The sequence below is a fragment of the Mercenaria mercenaria genome, chromosome 7 (genome assembly GCF_021730395.1).
Source record: "Mercenaria mercenaria strain notata chromosome 7, MADL_Memer_1, whole genome shotgun sequence".
NCBI classification, from domain to species: Eukaryota; Metazoa; Mollusca; class Bivalvia; order Venerida; family Veneridae; genus Mercenaria; species Mercenaria mercenaria.
In genome coordinates this window covers 820738-839632 of record NC_069367.1, presented here as the reverse complement: position 1 = coordinate 839632, position 18895 = coordinate 820738, and the positions used below count along the sequence as shown (strand labels likewise).

At 36.2% G+C, this 18895-nt stretch overlaps 2 protein-coding genes and 1 long non-coding RNA gene across 3 annotated transcripts; all 3 read right to left on the bottom strand.

Annotated features, from left to right (window-relative positions):
- Positions 1-316: 316 nt before the first annotated feature.
- On the bottom strand, positions 317-610 carry LOC128558758 (uncharacterized). Its single transcript, XR_008371907.1, has 2 exons — positions 556-610; positions 317-519 (listed from the first exon to the last, which is right to left on the bottom strand). It is a non-coding gene; the product is annotated as an uncharacterized LOC128558758 (long non-coding RNA).
- A 5038-nt stretch (positions 611-5648) lies between these two features.
- Positions 5649-9719, bottom strand: LOC123555148 (E3 ubiquitin-protein ligase TRIM9-like). The gene has a single exon (XM_045345798.2). It carries the CDS (start codon positions 9655-9657, stop codon positions 7873-7875), a length of 1785 nt encoding a protein of 594 aa, XP_045201733.2. The 5' UTR covers positions 9658-9719; the 3' UTR covers positions 5649-7872.
- A 7183-nt stretch (positions 9720-16902) lies between these two features.
- On the bottom strand, positions 16903-18651 carry LOC128558722 (uncharacterized). Its single transcript, XM_053548889.1, has one exon. The coding sequence runs from the start codon at positions 18649-18651 to the stop codon at positions 16903-16905; it is 1749 nt and encodes a 582-aa protein (XP_053404864.1).
- Between the last annotated feature and the right edge of the window lie 244 nt (positions 18652-18895).

The following is an 18895-nucleotide window of genomic DNA, read 5'->3' as shown; positions in this document are numbered from 1 at the left end:
AAGCGGGCTAGGGAGTGGGGTTTGGGTGTGTTTGGGGTGGTGCGGGGAGGAGGGAGGGGGGTCGTGGGGCTGGAGGTCAGTATTTTGAGTTGTCACTGAACTACGGCTTCTTTTCACAGGTAAACATTAAAGCGAACGTAGAGAAATAATGCGCATTTTTTAACAGTTTGAAAGTTTCAATTTTGGCGTTTTGAAGTCGTTTCGGTTGAAAAGAAGTCTGTACGAAAGTAATGGTCAGATGATTCCCTGCTCTTTCTGATTACATAAACTGTAAATGACCATGGTGAGGATTCAACGAGATATGCACAAACACATATTTGATGCTAAAATATGTTTATTATTTTCAGCTAAACAACAAAAAGTGTCAGGTGACGATCAGGTCTCGTATCCGTTGGTCAGTCGTTGGGCAGCATATTTGCTGCATAAATCAACTAGTCCTTTAGTATTTCTTCCAGTAGTGGCGTCCGTAGCCTCCACCATACCCTCCGCCATATCCGCCTCCGTATCCGCCACCATACCCTCCGCCATATCCGCCTCCGTATCCGCCACCGTAACCACCGCCATAACCACCACCATACCCTCCGCCGGATCCGCCTCCGTATCCGCCTCCACCGTATCCTCCCCACTTACATTTCCTGCACCTCTTCTTCCACCATGCTGAAGTTAGAAAAAACGCATATATGTTATTTCAAGTGCCATACTTCTTTACTCCGATATGATAATAAAAAAGAAGAGGTATAATATCAAAGTGACTTACATGTACAGAGTATTATAGATAAAAAAAAACATGAAAAGATAGTTTAATATAACTGATAAAAGTTGATAATGATCTAATAAAATGGATTAAAAAAAAAACATTTAGAATTTTTTCAAAGTTTGGTCTCTGCTGATCATATACCAAGAATAACCTAATAAAGTAGATTAAAAAGCACTTATTTTATTTCCAATGGGGTCCTCGACTCGTTAAAAATATATTACGGTACCGATTAAAATGTATGTTAGGTAAAAAAAAACAATGCTAACACGTGAATGAGGAGCAAAGGAGGTACAAAAAAGGGTGTAGCTTTTATTAATGACTCGGTAATAATAATAGGTGAATTTATAAGCTACATATTGATATCGTGTGGTTTAGCTTTGCTCTAAATGATTTACCTTTTTTCAAAATTTATGATTTTAAAGCAGACTTAAAACTTGATTTACTTTTTTTTATCATTTAGCTACTTGGCAGAGCAATCCAATTTGAAATTGCCTTATAGAAGAATGTCTGTGATTCAAATGCGGATGAAATGTTAGAAACTTCAAAACCTTGCCTTTAAATGAAATTCGAACACTTTAGTAATAATTTGGGTATTTATCATGAACAAATATTGAATGCATGATTCAGACGGATCGGATACTATGACATTCGTAATTTTTGCTGTTTTATATCTTCGTTTTTAATTTGTCTTTTTTTTCTTTTTTTTTACCAAACATGTTTTCCATGAATAGCTAGCTCACTGCAGCTGATCAAGTAGTTCTTTTACAATCATATACAATCAAATCTAATCTAACAGTGTTACCAAAAAGATACCATTTACACAGAACGCACAGAACAATTAAGTTGCTTTTTAAATATTAATCTCACCTCGACTATGCAGACATACATGAATTGTACTTACCAATTTTAAAGCAGAAAATAGTATTACTTTGTGTTTTGCATAAGAACTCAAAACTCGGATTATTCACCAATAAACCACGGTTGGGAACTTATTATTTGTTAAATAAAGAAAACTGTTAACACATACGTTTAACACTAAGAAACAGTCGTATTTTTAGTCAATTTATGCTCAATGAAATATATCAAACATAGAACAGTTTTTATCCAATACTGTTAGGCTTAGCGGCTTGACGGCCCGGCAGGCTCATGTATTTGTTGGAAAATAATAATCAAGAATATACGATAAAACAAAGAAACCTGTGGATACTGAAGGCCACCAGACCGCTAGGCCGCCAAATTCCGCCAAGGTAAGAATAAATTGAAACGCTTGTGTGTAAGGTCACCATTAGCTGAAAGTTTTGGCAAAATATTATCATAAGCAAGTATTTTATTTACTTAAGTGACCTAAATCTTTTAGTAGTCATGCGCTCTATGATCAGCTTTATGTAATTTAATTTGAGTTTTTTATTTATCAATTTGTCTAACTCGTTCAAAGAAAATGATAAAATCGCATTATATCATTTTATTCAACTCGATTACATTTAATGTGGAAAGGCCCTTTTGTAATATTTTGCAACAGAGGCTTTTTCGTATGCGTTGAGGTGTCAATTTTTTTTTTTTTGTTGTTGTGTGGTTTAACGTCGCACCGACACATTTTAGGTCATATGGCGACTTTCCAGCTTTGATGGTGGAGGAAGACCCCAGGTGCCCCTCCGTGCATTATTTCATCACGAGCGGGCACCTGGGTAGAACCACCGACCTTCCGTAAGCCAGCTGGATGGCTTCCTCACATGAAGAATTCAACGCCCCAAGTGAGGCTCGAACCCACATCGATGAGGGGCAAGTGATTTGAAGTCAGCGACCTTAACCACTCGGCCACGGTGGCCTCTTTGAGGTGTCAAATATGAATGGATTTTGTCTGTATGTCCTATAGCACCAATTTGTTAATAATGCTTTTAACCATTGCCCTGCTAAATTTCTATTATGAACTTGTTTGATTTTCAAATTGGCTGTACCATTAACTGTTAAAAGTGTGCACACCAAAATGTTACTGACTGAATGGCGTACAGTGCAGATCATGAAGAGACTGCTAATCTTGATCTTGATCTGCAACGGTCGCAAAGGCAAAATCAGACGTGATCAGCATGATAATGGTTAAGCTAGCTTGTTTTATTATCGTGTTTTACTAGGACACATAGCTAGTTTTTGTAATTTATTCTAGATATAGCACTTATGCTAAATATACTGAATATACTTTTAATCAAATTTCTTTGATTGGTGCAAACACAAATTAACGAAACTTATTACTTCATGAATGTTAAAGTTCAAATATTGTAGGTCAGGGTAGCAACTTGGTAGCATCATCACCCTTTTGTTTATGTTTCTGTTTGTCCGCTACACTACAGACTTCGGGCAGATTTCGATTATTGACCAGTAAGTTATTCAATAAGTATATTTTACCATATGATACTTTATATAAATTTGCGATCCATAGTTTAAGCTATATTACCGATCTATATATTTCACATATTCACATGCTGATGTCATGTTATAAAACATTTGTTCAGTTGGATCTAGAGCAATACTTTTGACTGCAAGTCATGCAATAAGTGTAAACTACTTGATTGGTTACCAGAAGGTAATGTACCAGTTATTAACTTATGGGTTTTTATTAGCCATTAGCTGTCGGATGAGTTGTCTTCAAATAGCCAGTATTATGAATTAAATTGTCTTGGTAAAAAGACAATGTCAGAAGACGAATCTATTCGGATGCTCGTTATTTAACAAGAACACTACCGAAAACTATCTTGCCCTTTTCACAATAAGTGATTTATAATTTGAAGTTCCACTTGTGACCTACACTGTAACAAAATCAAATTACTTTTGCCAAGAAATATAGGGAAGACCGATCCGCCAATTGCTAATTGCTAAACACCAAATAATTGCTGGTAAATGCTTAATGCTGAGTGCCGAGTGATGAATGCCAAATACGTAATGCTAAATGACATTTGTCAAATGTTCCAAATATGGAATTTTCACGATAATTGTCAAATGATGACTGCTAAATGCATTATCAAATTCTTTAACTAAAATGGTTTAGGAAACCATATCGCTTGATATGTCTTGCTGTTAAAATATATCTATTACCTTCACTATTTGAAGCATATCATGTTCAAACAGTCTTAAATCAGCCTTGCCATGAGAAAACCAACATAGTGGGTTTGCGACCAGCATGGATCCAGACCAGCCTGCGAATCCGCGCAGTCTGGTCAGGATCCATGCTGTTCGCTTTCAAAGCCTACATTGCAATTAGAGAAAACTTGCGGATGCGCAGGCTGGTCTGGATCCATGCTGGTCGCAATCCCACTTTGTTGGTTTTCTCATGGTGCGGCTCATTAATATATAGCAATAACATATTATGACCGAAACGGTTATTATATATATTATAAATTGCTTTAGATAAAGACGAATGACTATTTAAAAGACAAATTTATCCACTTCCGCAGCAGTATGATAGGTTTAGCTTTTAATTTAAATAAACATTAAACAAAGTGCATTTGCACTCATTTGGCACTCAATTTCCCACATTTTATCATTTCACAATTGTCAATTGTCATTTGGCATACAATATTCGATATTTAGTATTTTCCGATTAACATGGCATACTAGCCTTCCATAGAACTTAATTTTCTCGTTGCTGTCTCATCTAAACAGGATATATAGAAATATATTCAAATCACTTGCCCTTAATCAATGTGGGTTCGAGCCGCACTCGGAGCGTTGAATTCTTCATGTGAGGACGCCATCCAGTTGGCTTATGGAAGGTCGGTGGTTCTACCCAGGTGCCCGCTCGTGATTATAAATCACGGAGGGACACCTCGGTCTTCCTCCAACATCAAAGCTGAAAAGTCGCCATATGACCTGTAATTGTGTCGCACCGCTAAATCCAGCAAAAAACAAACAAAACATGTAGAAATATAACGATACTGAAAACAAGTCATCTGTACCGCATTGTTCTTATGTGACAAACTACGGAAAAAGACACCTGTTTGAGTTTGCATGGACATTTGACATTTGATATTATATTAAATGGTCTGTCATTGCACGAAAGAGTTTTTCCAGAGGCCTCATGTCTTCAGCAATTAGATAAGATAAATTCTATTCAAATAATACTCTAAATTATATTTATTAAAACGTCGCAATAATACATATAATTATACAATGAAATGCGGAGAAGACCATCTATGTACAGAGACCACCTGGCTATAAAGACCACTGGTTTTGTTTCCTATTTAAACACATAGAGTGAATATTAACCTATGAATTAAGACCACATATAGTTTCTCCCAAGGGTGAACTTCATTGACAGGTTTGTACAGTTCTTATCAGAAACCTTTCGTAAGTTAAAAATGCACTTACATTTGAATTTCTAACTTGATTACAGTTCATGTTGAAAGATCCGTGGCCGACTTATTAAAGTCGCTGACTGCCAATCACTTGCTTATCACCGATGTGGGTTCGAGCCTCACTCGGTGCGTTAAATTTTTCATGTGAGGAAGCCATCCAGCTGGCTTGTGGAAGGTCGGTGGTTATACTCAGGTGTCCGCTCGTGATGAAATAATGAACGGAGGGAACCTGGGGTCTTCCTCCACCATCAAAGCTGGAAAGTCGCCATATCTCAAATAATACTTTCCTGCGACGTTAAACAAACAAAGATATTAAAATAGCGTTATTTCCTAATTCGCTACGCTCAAACGTAAATAAATTATTTATCCTATAATCAAAGTAAATCAAGGGAAGAAAGAAAAACAAATACATAAATTACATTTAGGATTTGTTATCTGCACTGTCATGTATCTACATTGTTAACACGTTTTCTAGCTTTAACACCAACACATCATGTATGTACTTTAATACATTTCAAAGTCAACGAAAACTGCACTGTGACATTTTATACTCTAAAGCTAAAAACTGCAAACCGTCTTTATAGTCATACCCTGTTTAACTCAACTTCAGTCTTATTATCAATTTTCTTTAATTCTTACAAGGAAAACTTACATATATGAATATACTTTCCTAGTCAGTGTGCTGCCGCGGCGGCTACTCAACCCTAACTCCCTCGTGGGAGGGGGGAGTAGAAAGATACCAAGTCTCAAGACCAACTACCATCTTCTGGTGGCCTGACATTTTCTTCCCCCACAATTTATTGCCGGAAAAATATTATCCTCAGTGAAGATAATATAATCCATAGATGTTCATTTACTAGCCAAAACATGTACATTCATCAAATGTATGTCTTCCAAACATATCATTTTATTAAGGTTACGAATTCATATAAGGTCATTAAAATTTTCACAATGCATTTATATCTTAATGAGACTATGATAAGAATAAGTTTTGCACTTATGATGAAATACTGTCTTTATCTTTCTATCTATTGACACAACTGAAAATCTAATAATATAATAATAAATAATAAATAATAAATAAATATAATGTAATATAAATCTCGCACATCGGCGCTTGCCCTTGCCATTCGGCCTGGTGTAATACAACTATAAATCTCGCCCATCGGCGCTTGCCCTTACCATTCGGCTTGGCGTAATACAACTATAAATCTCGCCCATCGGCGCTTGCCCTTGCCATTCGGCTTGGCGTGATACAACTATAAATCTCGCCCATCGGCGCTTGCCTTTGCCATTCGGCTTGGCGTAATACAACTATAAATCTCGCCCATCGGCGCTTGCCCTTGCCATTCGGCTTGGCGTAATACAACATAAGACCTCTCTCCTCAACATCTGGCATTTAGACCAGTCACATCTCAAACTAAAATTACATAAATCAAAAATAATACTCATCTTGTACAAAATGTTCAGTCTTTTTCTTTCTGGACCATATGGATAAGTTTGTTTGTCAGTCAACCCGTGGTCTCCTCACTCCCTGTTTAGACTGAATCCGACACTCGGCTCGTCCTAAAATATTTCTGATCTACACATCAATGACTTTTCATGCTGATGTACTGTGTTCCTGTATCCTGAGTTTATCAGCATTTCGATAAGTTTACGACAGTCTTTGTTACAACTAGGGGTAGATCCAAAGGATTTGTTGATGTATGATGAACTCTGATCAGAAAATACAATTTTTTGCCAACTTCTAGTTGAAATGGAATGCTGGTGAGTATTTGTCGTCATTGAATTACTTGAGAATGTTCAATGATCTGGTTGAACTCTCTTGTCGGAATCAATATAATTCTTTAACTCCGCTGCAGCTAAATTGCCGCCGAATTTACGCGTGGTCGTTTGTTCACCAGCCATTATAATCCAGTTTGTATACATGTAAGTTGTGTACGTGTTGTGGTAAGCAATGCAGACAACCTTGAATGACTTAACTGACTGTTCAACTCAGCTATATACCACTGAAAATAGCACGAAATAATCGTGCATCCTACACTTCAATAACTTTTCAATACAGTAAAATCTTGATTTCTTTAATCCTAGGATAAATACATTTATTTCAGTCAGAGTTTTAAGACCTTTTATTAGCAATAGATATATTTGCAAACTAGCGTATATAGTATCAAAGCAAAACCCCTTTTTACTGATACATTTGTTTGTTTGTTTGTATTGGGTTTAACGCCATTTTTCAACAGTATTCCAGTCATTTAACGGCGGGCAGTTAACCTAGTTAACCTAACCAGTGTTCCTGGATTCTGTACCAGTACAAAACGGTTCTCCGCAAATAACTGCCAACTTCCCCACATGAATCAGAGGTGGAGGACTAATTATTGCGAACACAATGTCGTTTATCAAATAGGCACAGAGAACATACGCCCTGCCTTAGGATCGAACTCGCGACCCCGCGATCCGTAGACCAACGCTCTACCTACTGAGCCAAGTGAACTGGCTTTTTTCCTGATATTGCATTTGATATTGCTAGCACAGTATCCCTTGTTCACCAACAAACTTGTAATGATTACTATATATAACATATTCATGCTCTTCTTTTTGGCAAATTTAAATATAAACAAGTCAATGGGTTGATCTTGATTATATAAAAACAAATTATATAATTCTGAACATCATTTACCTTATATTTCAATTTTAATTTGTATTAAGTATGTTTTTCTTTTCAAGCGATATTGTCATCTTCTGACAGAGTACAGTATGCTATTAAATTTAATACTCTACTTTTAATAGCTGCAACTTTCTTCCACCTTTCAAGTTACTTGAGACAGCAATAAGTGATTTGTCTTCAGAAACACAGACTCTGTAGGGGAGTTTCATATCTAACTTGTACGATGATAGGACACGACCCGTTTGAGAGATCTTCAAAATGGAGTTTGTTTTATTACTGCAAACCAGGATACAGTCTGATGGACCAACTGCTACACCCCATGGTTCCTTGATCTGGTCGTCCTTGACAACAACTCTGGTGTTGCTCTTGATGTCATATATATAGACAGTATGCTCGTATCTATCGGTGAGAACCACTTTGTCACTGTTTCTAATGTATGTACAAGCACTAGTGCCTATAGGATATTCCTCGTCCGGAAAGTTGATACTGAAATTCTTTTCTTCTCCTGACAAAGATACAATACGAACTGGCCTTGTATCATCGATAATTCCAACAACAAAGTGTCCCTCATCCTTTAGACATATAGAGGCATACTGTGTCTTTACTTTACATGTCCTGATCAAAGTTATATTATTAGATTTACTGACACGTAGAAAGTCTATCTTGTAGTAACCACCACATGTTATCGCAACTTCCTCCTCAGATACAGCAACTACACTCTGTGGTATGTACGATAACGAATATGAGCCTACTTTCTCCAGTTTTTCATTGTAAATCAAGCATTTCTTGTTTCTATTATCCACGGCAACCAATCTACCATCCGGCAGGAAATCCAGGCCTGTGTATAACGGTTCTCCGATATCTTCATTAGTCTGCTTAAGATCAATTGAGGTAATCTTTGTTAACTTAACAACCGGCTCTACCTGTGTTATAGGTTTCAAAGCTTCAGGTACTGAGTATTTTAATGTAAGTTGTCCAGGAACGTAATCAGAAATCGAGAGTGGGGGCAATTTCAATGTTTCATCAAAATCAAATGAAACGGTCACAGTCTCCAACCTTTGACATTCCTTGTCAACGTTGCTGCTAAGTTCATCGACTCTCTTGTTCATTATATGTGCCAGTATAAACTGTTGTGATGGCGTCCCGTGCTGCTGAACGTTATCAATTGTTTCCAGAGATTTTGTTACATCAGCAATATGTTTTTCACTGTCTGACTGTTTCTTCGTTAGCTTATCGAATGTTTCTGTCTTAAATGATTCAGCGTCCTTAGCAACGGAACGCTCCAGATCGTCAAACATTTTCATTACATTATCCCGCATTTTTCTTATTTTTAAAGACACTTCTTTAACATCTTGATTCAGTTGCTCTTTTGACGATTTGGTATATTTAACGACAGTTTCAGCTTTCTCTCTTATATCCTGCAAGCTGGCCTTTAATTTGGAACTTGTCGATGCAGATCTTTCGGCAATCTTCTGTATTTCTACGACACTGTGGCACTTCCGGTGATCCACAATAGCACAGGTACTGCAGCAAAGCTGGTTTGCATCTTCACAGAAGAATTTCAAAGTCTTTTTGTGCTGTCCGCATCGGTCTGTTCCCTTCATATCAAATGAGACTGGTATCGTTTTGAATTCTTTTGCATTCACTAGCTTGTGACTTCTCAAGAACGCGTGCGTTGTATGTACGTTTGAACATTCTGTACACTGGAACTCGTCACATGTTGAACAAAACACATCAGCTACTGTTTGTTTATCCTTACTAGAACATGGCTGACATAATATCTGCTCTGTTCGTCCAGGAACTGCATCATCTGACCTAGTTTTTTCCTTATTCCCACACCCCTTTTCCGCCATTTTGTTTGTTTTGGGTTTAACGCCGTTTTTCATCCATTTTTTTATCGTATGATAATATTCTGTTTACACAAACTTCGGTTACGCCGGTATGTCTAAGCTTGTCTTTTAAGATAAAACCGCTTAGATAAGAAGTAGGGACTACAATGCGGAAGTAAATTGTGCATCTCAATACTAGCCTAAGCCCATGCAATGCATGAATACTGAGCATCAAGGCGGCGAATGATTAACGCTTTGAATGGGCTTATGTAAGTATGGCAGTGCATACCGGGTGGGGCTTGGTATCTGATTTATCGCAAGGAAAATTGGAAATCGTGGGAAAAACTGGTACGATGAATTCTGTATGAATCATTTCTCACTTTTGTGTTGCTCTGTTATGATTTTAGCCATAATTTCGTTGCGTACTTTCTTTTGCTGAAATCACATGACTAGACTCCTTGAACAAAAAAAAAAACTTCAAAAATTACAAATTGTGTACTAAACCATATCTCCTAGTACACTTTCTATTTTTATAGGACTTTGGTGACTCTCAAAAAGCAGTTAACAAATGTTTTTAGAGTAATTATTCATAAACCTGTGTCGCAAATTGCATGTGACTAATGTATTAAATAATTAGAGAAAATTTTTGGCAGACTGTGACTCCTAATTCTCATAGCGTTTTAAGTGCACTTCAATTTGCAGAAAATAATGTGATTTTTTTTCTGCGTATTTCTAAAAAATAAATAAATAAAAATAGACAGCATTTTTAAATATCCATTATTTCTACAAAGTGATCAAGCCGAAAGATGTTCACCGTGTCTTATAATTAACATTAACTATTTTATTTATTTTTATAATAGAAATAATTATACACATGCGTGCAGTCATTTTGACAAATCAGCAGATCTAACACACATTTAATAGTTAAATACATTGTTGTAATTCCTTGCTGGACTTTTCTGCATTGGTAAGAACAATCTGAACTTTCCTTAAAGCGTAGCTGGAAAATCAAAGGAAGTATTATATTTGAGACTGTGTGAAAAAATTTTGGAAGGGTTCGTTTCTGACTTGTGTACATATTATAGCCACACTGGAAAGTTTCGCATGTCAAATACGTTCTTAAACTGTTTTTTTTTCTGCACATCGAGGGGCAAATGCGAAAGCTGCAATGTAATAAGCTGTCATTGATTGTACAGATGCAGATGAGAGTATTCGGCACCGCTCTCACATCTCACCCACCACCTAAAACCAATCCTCCTAAAACATTATTTTTCCCATTAGTATCCCAATTCTACACTCAGAGCGAAGTTTCAAACCCAATTCGATGAGGTACAAGTGATCTGAAGCCAGAGACCTCAACCACGCGTCCACCGAGTCCCATTATTTTGCGTTTAGTGCAGATGAAATGCTATTACAAGGCGTGCATATATACATTTCCAAGAACAAACATACCGTCGGAATGTTTTACAAAAGCATTTAAGCTGACAATTTCTTATATTCATCTTCTGCAATCATTTCAGATAGTAACAGTTCTTTAGCAATTCATTTGACTGACAAAAACATTTTTATCTGTCTTTTAATACATATAATATTAGTCAGGCAGTATCGGGTCGGGGTCTTTGGGTCCCCGCGAAATTTTGGCGTTGCTGTTGTCTTTGGTTTCTTTTGATATCAGTGTAGATTTCATATTATTTTTTCTAGTGTCCGTCTGTTTCTCGGCAAGTCCAACCATTGTGTGGTTAGATCGTCGGCGTCGGCCACAAAATATAATTAATAGATATTTATAAAAAAAAATGTATACATACATGCACATGTAGATGGTGATGTCTTTGTTTTCAGATTAAAAATGACAAAGTACGTTTGTTTCTTTTCATCAGTTCTTGTTTAATTACACACCGCTGTCGTAGATCTTGCGAAATTTTAATTTTGAGATAAAGTCAATGCTTAGATAAACTCCATATTTTACACTGTTGTATTGTTCTCCTCAAATTTCGGACGCTATTTTTGAAGCATGTCTTGGTACTGGTGGAGTAATTTTCGTTTTATGACGTTAGATTGTTACATTGAGTATACTTAAAACATATAATAACAGGATATATTCTTAATTATTACACGACACGTTTGACTGGTCTATAGTTCAACACAGGTTTGTCATGTAATGGCGAACGCATAGCAAATAGTTTTGACTATTAACCGGCAAGCAATTCAACATATGTACGCTTTTCATCGATTAAAAGTTGTATAATTTTGTTTTAAATATACTGGCTGTTCTTTTTTGCAAATAAACCACCGCGTGCGCTAGATGTATTTTGGTTCACACGACGAAAGAATTGTTGTTTTATAACCTAATTAGCTGTGTCCTTTTTACATTTTCTCCGCGCGTTGGACTGTTGCAATGATTGTAGGCTTTAGACACAAAACCTCTCCTGTATGTTAATACTATAAAATCGGATATTTTTATGTTAAGACATTTCCGGCATGCATATATCAGTGAAAGTCACGATCATATTTTGATGCAGCTTTGTCTTGTCGATTTTTCATTTATTGTCTGATATACCTAACTCTTAAAAGATTTTTTTGTGAATTGCGGTTTATATACAAAACTATTGACCCGGATGATGTAGTTTGATAATTTTGAATTTTCGAAATACCTTTTATATTTTTGTCAATTTAATGAATGAAAGATATATTTCTTCATTGTATATATCGAGCAAAAATTCTTATTACCAGTTTAGGAGTTCTGTAGAAACAGGACATATACTATCAAAGGTAGTATTATCAAAATATACCTATATAAATCACATTAAAATATCGGCTTGTATTTTACAAGTAAATATTAACAGGCAGAAACAAAATCCGTATTGTACCTGTTGAATTGTATGTTGCCGAACAACTTCCATTTATATACACGACCTAAAACAGCTCTATACATAGTCCACACAAAAACTTCACTATCAGGGGGTCTGACGTATATAATGTCTCTCGGGTTTTTAAGCGAGAATTCAATGTCATCTTGGCAGAAATGGCGATGTAAACAAAGAAACGGGAGTTGTTTTTTCCCCCCCAAAAAAACATGTAAGTACGTGCTTATTTGCCATTTTGTCGAACTGCTGATATACTCTTTCGATAGCCACATGTGTAAGGTGAGATCGACACATTCTTTTTGGTAGTACAGTTGACAGTACAAAAACTATTGAAGGGACAAATTGATTTAAAGTGACTGTTTTTGGATTTCTGTCATGTTTTTGTGCAAGTTTTGACCAAAACAGGCATTCTGCTTGTGTTAGATTGACTGTATTACGTACTATATTACTATATCTCAATTTCGGAAATGTTTGCACGTTTCTAAAACCTGGCATCAGCGGTTTTTTAACTTTAAGCATATTTGGATGTCTGTCGGGCCTATCTAAGCAAATTTAATGTATCAACTGGTTTCAAAACAAATATCTTTACAGCATGCGTAGAGATAGAAAGAGGTGGATGGAGGAGTGAGAGAGAGGGGGTCGAATTGAGGAGAGAGAGCGATAGAAAGAGGGGTGGAAGGAATGAGAGAGGGGGATAGGGAGAGAGGAAGGGAGATATGGAGAGGGTAAATTTACAACATATTAGTAATACATCTTATCTACAACATATCTACGATCTACACTGACAGACATACCTAAATGAGCGCTGGAAAGGTTCAATCCTTAGACACTATGGTCATAATACGAAAGGGCTACCTTTTACTTGCTGCGGCGGCTTCAAACAACATAAATGCATGTAAACTAGTCTAATTACGACTTCTATTTCATAAGTTCTGAAGTTCAATATGAACATTTAAAAATGCTCTGACGTGCTTCTTTTCTCCGGAGATTGCCAATATAAAACGATTGAACTGTTTCCAGTTAAAATACCGCTGCTAATTAAAAATGACCAAACTTATTATCTGCAATTTCCATAAAGATGATTGATCATAGATAATATTTTACTATTTCAGTGAAATTTAAAAAAAAATATGACTTTTTAAAATGCAAAAAATTACGATTTTTTTGTACCGTATCTTACTGTACGTGATTTAAGACCAAAAAAAAAATTTTTTACATAGAAGTGTCTAGAATGTAACACGGTAAACACAGTATTCGAATGGCATATACGTTTCAAATGCAAATATTGGTTTAAGTTAAGTTTTACTTTTTCACAGTTAGCATGTATGTTTCAACCTTTGATTTGCTTATGCTTTGAAACCAGTTGATACATTAAATTTGCTTTAATAGGCCCGTCAGACATCCAAATATGATTTAAGTTAAAAAAAAACCCGGCGATGCCAGGTTTTAGAAACGTGCAAACATTTCCGAAATTGAGATATAGTAATATAGTACGTAATACAGTCAATCTAACACGAGCAGAATGCCTGTTTTGATCAAAACTTGCACAAAAACATGAAAGAAATCCAAAAACAGTCACTTCAAATCAATTTGTCTCTTCAATAGTTTTTGTACTGCCAACTGTACGACCAAAAACGAATGTGTCGATCTCATCTTACACATGTGGCTATCGAAAGAGTATATCAGCAGTTCGATCAAATGGCAAATAAGCGTGTGCTTACATGTTTTTTGAAACAAAAAACCTCCCGTTTCTTTGTTTACATCGCCATTTCTGCCAAGATGACATTGAATTCTCGCTTAAAAACCCGAGAGACATTATATACGTCCGACCCCCTGACTATGTTCCATATTAATAGCGAAGAACATTGAAGGTTTGGTTCAATCAAAAAGGTGTATATACGAAATCAAGAAACCCCGCTAAAACCGGCGTTTGATTTCAAGAATCGGAATTATTCATTCCTTTGCTTAATGGTCGTTCCTCATGAAAAACGAGTCCACCCCGCTATAGAGAAAGGACGTTTCGTGATAATAACTAAGAAACAATAACAGTAAGAATAGCTGAAAACTGACTTACCGCTGACATATACAGTCAAAGCCAAACATAACAACAATACAGTGTAAAATTTCATATTCGTTGTTACAGACAGTAATAATGTATTTTTATTTATATCCCTGTTACAGATCAACATGTAGGGCGATACTTCTTGTCAGTATCTCGTACTGGATCTTCATTTTCTGTTCCAAAATGCATGTCTATTAATCAAAGTTTAATTAACTGTCATTATTTAAAAATGAATACAAAACAAACACATTAGGGAACGTTCAGATATTTGTCTTTTAAAGGCGCTTAGAAATATCAAATCAGATATCTTAACTACGTACTCGCCACGACATCAGCGATTTACACAATCAGAGCGCTGCATTTCAGTCTTTACATGGGTAGAACGTAGTATTTTCACAATGACAATACATGTATAGTGACATTAGAAATCACCATATTTCAGAAAGCAAATTAAATTTTTGAATGCACATACACCAGACGATGCTACAAAGTTCAAAGTTTCATTGGTGTAGCGTATGGAATTAATACTTTAATTTTAGATTAAATTTTGAGATTTTACACAGGGAGTCTATGATAAAGTCCGAGTAAAATGTAATAATTACCCAAGTGAAATTAGGATCATTAATGCTTGTTCAAGAGTCATCTGCCATTTAATATGCAAATTTAATCCAGCTTTAGGGGCAGATAATTCCTAAACAAGTACGGTGACCTATGATTGTTTTTGCATTTTTCTGTTTCTAACTTGAAACTGTGTTCATATACAAAGTTTGAACAAATTCTATTATTGCGAAATTTTTGTCCCATCTCTCATAGAAGAAACTTCATCGAGTGTCTTTAAAGCCACTGCCAAAACTATTATATGGTCCGTGCAGGTGTCACTACAAACTTAAAATGTGACAGTTAGAGAATGTTCGTTTTAATTATATTTCACGTATAATTTATATATACATGCGGCAATAGTTTAAATATTTTTTTAATTTGCGTGTTTGTCGACATTTCAAAATAATGTAAAATAGAAAACCTATAAATAGTTAATTAAAATAATCATGTCAGATGAACTCGAGGATGTCTTGCATGGCTATAGGAATATTGTTCAGATGTCAGCTGATGTACGTCTGCAAGTGCCCAAACCACAACTGTACCAGTAGGTTCACAATCTTTATTGTTACACCCTCTCTTCTTAGGTACTTAATATTTCACTTCATACAAATGTAGTCCTGTTTGGCGCCATATAACCTACACTGTGTTGGTGCGCCGTATAACCCAAATAAGTAAATAAGTCATACAAATGTTGTCTAATGTCATAATAAAACAGTCCAAACAAGGCGATCTGTAACACCGATGGATGTTCCCCGAAAACAAATGCAGCATAAGGGCACCGCGGAAGTTACGTTAAGGACAAATGTGATTAACAAGATTTATGGTTCCTTCTCATGCACTCCCCCTCACTGACCTCTCTCTATATGTAAAGTATGAAGTCAATACCTTACATAGTATTTAAGCTATGTCCCGGACACGGTTTTCAAAAAAGGGAGATAATTAAACATGGGACCACCTAGAGTTATGGGTTTCGCCAGGTCATTTCCTCTTAAAGAGCTCTATCATTCTATAAAGTTACAACTTGGTGTCTTTATTACTCTTCGAGTTAAAATCTAGACAAGCAGTGTGACGGATGGACGGACGGACGGAAGTTCCTACATATGGGTATTTTGATATGTGAATAACTTTTTGTTCTCTCTATCGTTTGTTTAGCCATGAAAATAACCACATGAAAGATTACGGAATGAATGACATCAAAGAAATGAACAGTTATCTATACTACATATACTATAGTCACTTAAGTATGCAAATGTAAGCTCAGACGAACAGACGGACGGACACGGTGGCCACTATATGCTTCCCACCTCCTTCGGGGAGCATGCAAAATGCTATAAAATCTCATAAATGTTTTTGCAGAGCAGCACTGTTAATGCTCTTTAGAATATCAAAGATTACAAATGGTGCTTCGAACGTGAGAGTAGTGAGTGTGATCTCTGGCCGCGTCATACCAAAGGTGTGAAAAATGGTACAAGTAGCTCCCTTGTCTGGCACCAACATCTAATGGAAAACCAAGTATATTATTTGCGAAGTAGGTTTAACTGAGTGTATTCATGAGAGGTGATGAAATGGGTAACACCACTACCACCCAAAGAAGCATACAATGGGGTTATTATAACAGTATCCTGCTCTTCTCTTGACAACGATGCAACACAAACATCATTTATATTATGTTCAATGCAATTACAATGAAATATATAATAATCTTTAACCAACTTTGTAATTCAAATCAAGTTTTCTTTTCAAACTAAATATCTCTTACAGAATATGCCACTGAATTTAATAGGTAACTTTAAAAAGTTGTAGCTTTCTTTTATTTGTAACAGCAATAATTGATTTGTCGTTAGAAACACAGACTCTGTAGGGGTGACTCGTATCTAACTTGTACGATGATATGATCCGACCTGTTTGAGAGATCTGTACAATGGAGTCTGTCTTTTTACTGCAAACTAGGATACAGTCTGATGGGTCTGGTGGACCAACTGCTACACCACGTGGTTTCTTGATCTGGTCGTCCTTGACAACAACCCTGGTGTTGCTCTTGATGTCATATATATAGATAGTATGCTCGTCCCTATCGGTGAGAACCACTTTGTCACTGTTTCTTATATATGTACAAGCACTAGTGCTTATAGGATATTTCTTTTTTGGAAAATTGATACTGAAATCTTTCTCTTCTCCTGACAGAGATACAATACGTACATGTCTTGTATCATCGTACGTTCCAACAGCAAAGTGTCTATCATCTTTCATACATATAGAGTCATACTTAGTCGTTACCTTACATGTCCTGATCAAAGTTAATTCATTTGATCTACTGATATGCAGAAAGTCTATCTTGTATCCAGCGCCACTTGTTATCGCCACTTCCTCCACAGATACAACAACAACACTCTGTGGATGATACGATAACTGATATGATCCTACTTTCTTAAGCTTCTCATTGTAAATCAAGCAGTTCTTGTTTTTATTATCCACGGCAATCAGTCTACCATCCGGCAAGAAATCCAGTCCTGAGTATAACGGTTCCTTGACATTATTTCCAGTCTGCTTCAGATCAATAGAAGTAACCTTCGTTAACTTAACAATCGGATCTACAGATGTTATAGGCTTTACAGCTTCCGGTACGGAATATTTTAATGTCAGTGTTCCAGGAATGTAATCAGAAATCGAAAGTGGGGGCAATTTCAATGTTTCATCAAAATCAAATGAAATAGTCACGGTCTCCAACCTTTGACATTCCTTGTCAACGTTGCTGCTACGTTCGCTGACTTGTTTCTTCATTCTCTGTTCCAGTATAAACTGTTGTGACGGCGTCCCGTGCTGATGAACGTTATCAATTGTTTCCAGAGATTTTGTTACATCAGCAATATGTTTCTCATTGTCAGACTGCTTCTTTGTCAGCTTACCGAGTGTTTCTCTCTTAAATGATTCAGTGTCCTTAGCAACGGAACGTTCCAAATCGTCAAACATTTTCATTACATTATCCCGCATTCGTCTTATTTTTAAAGACACTTCTTTAACATCTTGATCCAGTTGCTCTTTGGGCGACTTGGTATATTTAACGACAGTTTCAGCTTTTTCTCTTATATCCTGCAAGCTGGCCTTTAATTTGGAACTTGCTGATGCAGACCTTGCTGCAATTTTCTGTATTTCTACGACACTGTGGCATTTCCGATGATCCACAATAGCACAAGTACTGCAGCAAAGCTGATTCTCATCCTCGCAGAAGAATTTCAAAACTTTTTGATGCTCATCACATTGGTCTAATCCCTTCATATCAAACGAGACTGGTTTCTCTTTAATATCTTTTGCTTTCACTAATTTGTGGTTTTTCATGAAAGCATACGTTTTGTGTATGTTTGAACAATCCAAGCGCTGAAATTCATCACAAATTGAACAAAACACATCAGCTACAGTTTGTTTATCCTTTCTGGAACATGGCTGACATAATATCTGCTCTGTTCGTCCAGGAACTGCATCACCAGAGCTGTTATTTTCCATATTTCCACTCCCCTTTTCCGCCATTTTGAATCGTATGATAATATTCTGTTTACAAAAGCCTTAGTTACACTGTATACAATAGAAGTATGTTTAAACTTGTCTTGTCCTATATTTGATTTAGATAAAACCGCTCAGGTCAGAAGTAGGGCATAGAATGCGGCAGTAAATTGTGTTTTGTAAGTGTACACGTTTTATGGTTTATTACAGTTGCATTTTATTTTTTTATTGAAAAAGTACACTGCTTAATATTTTGATTTATGATAATTCA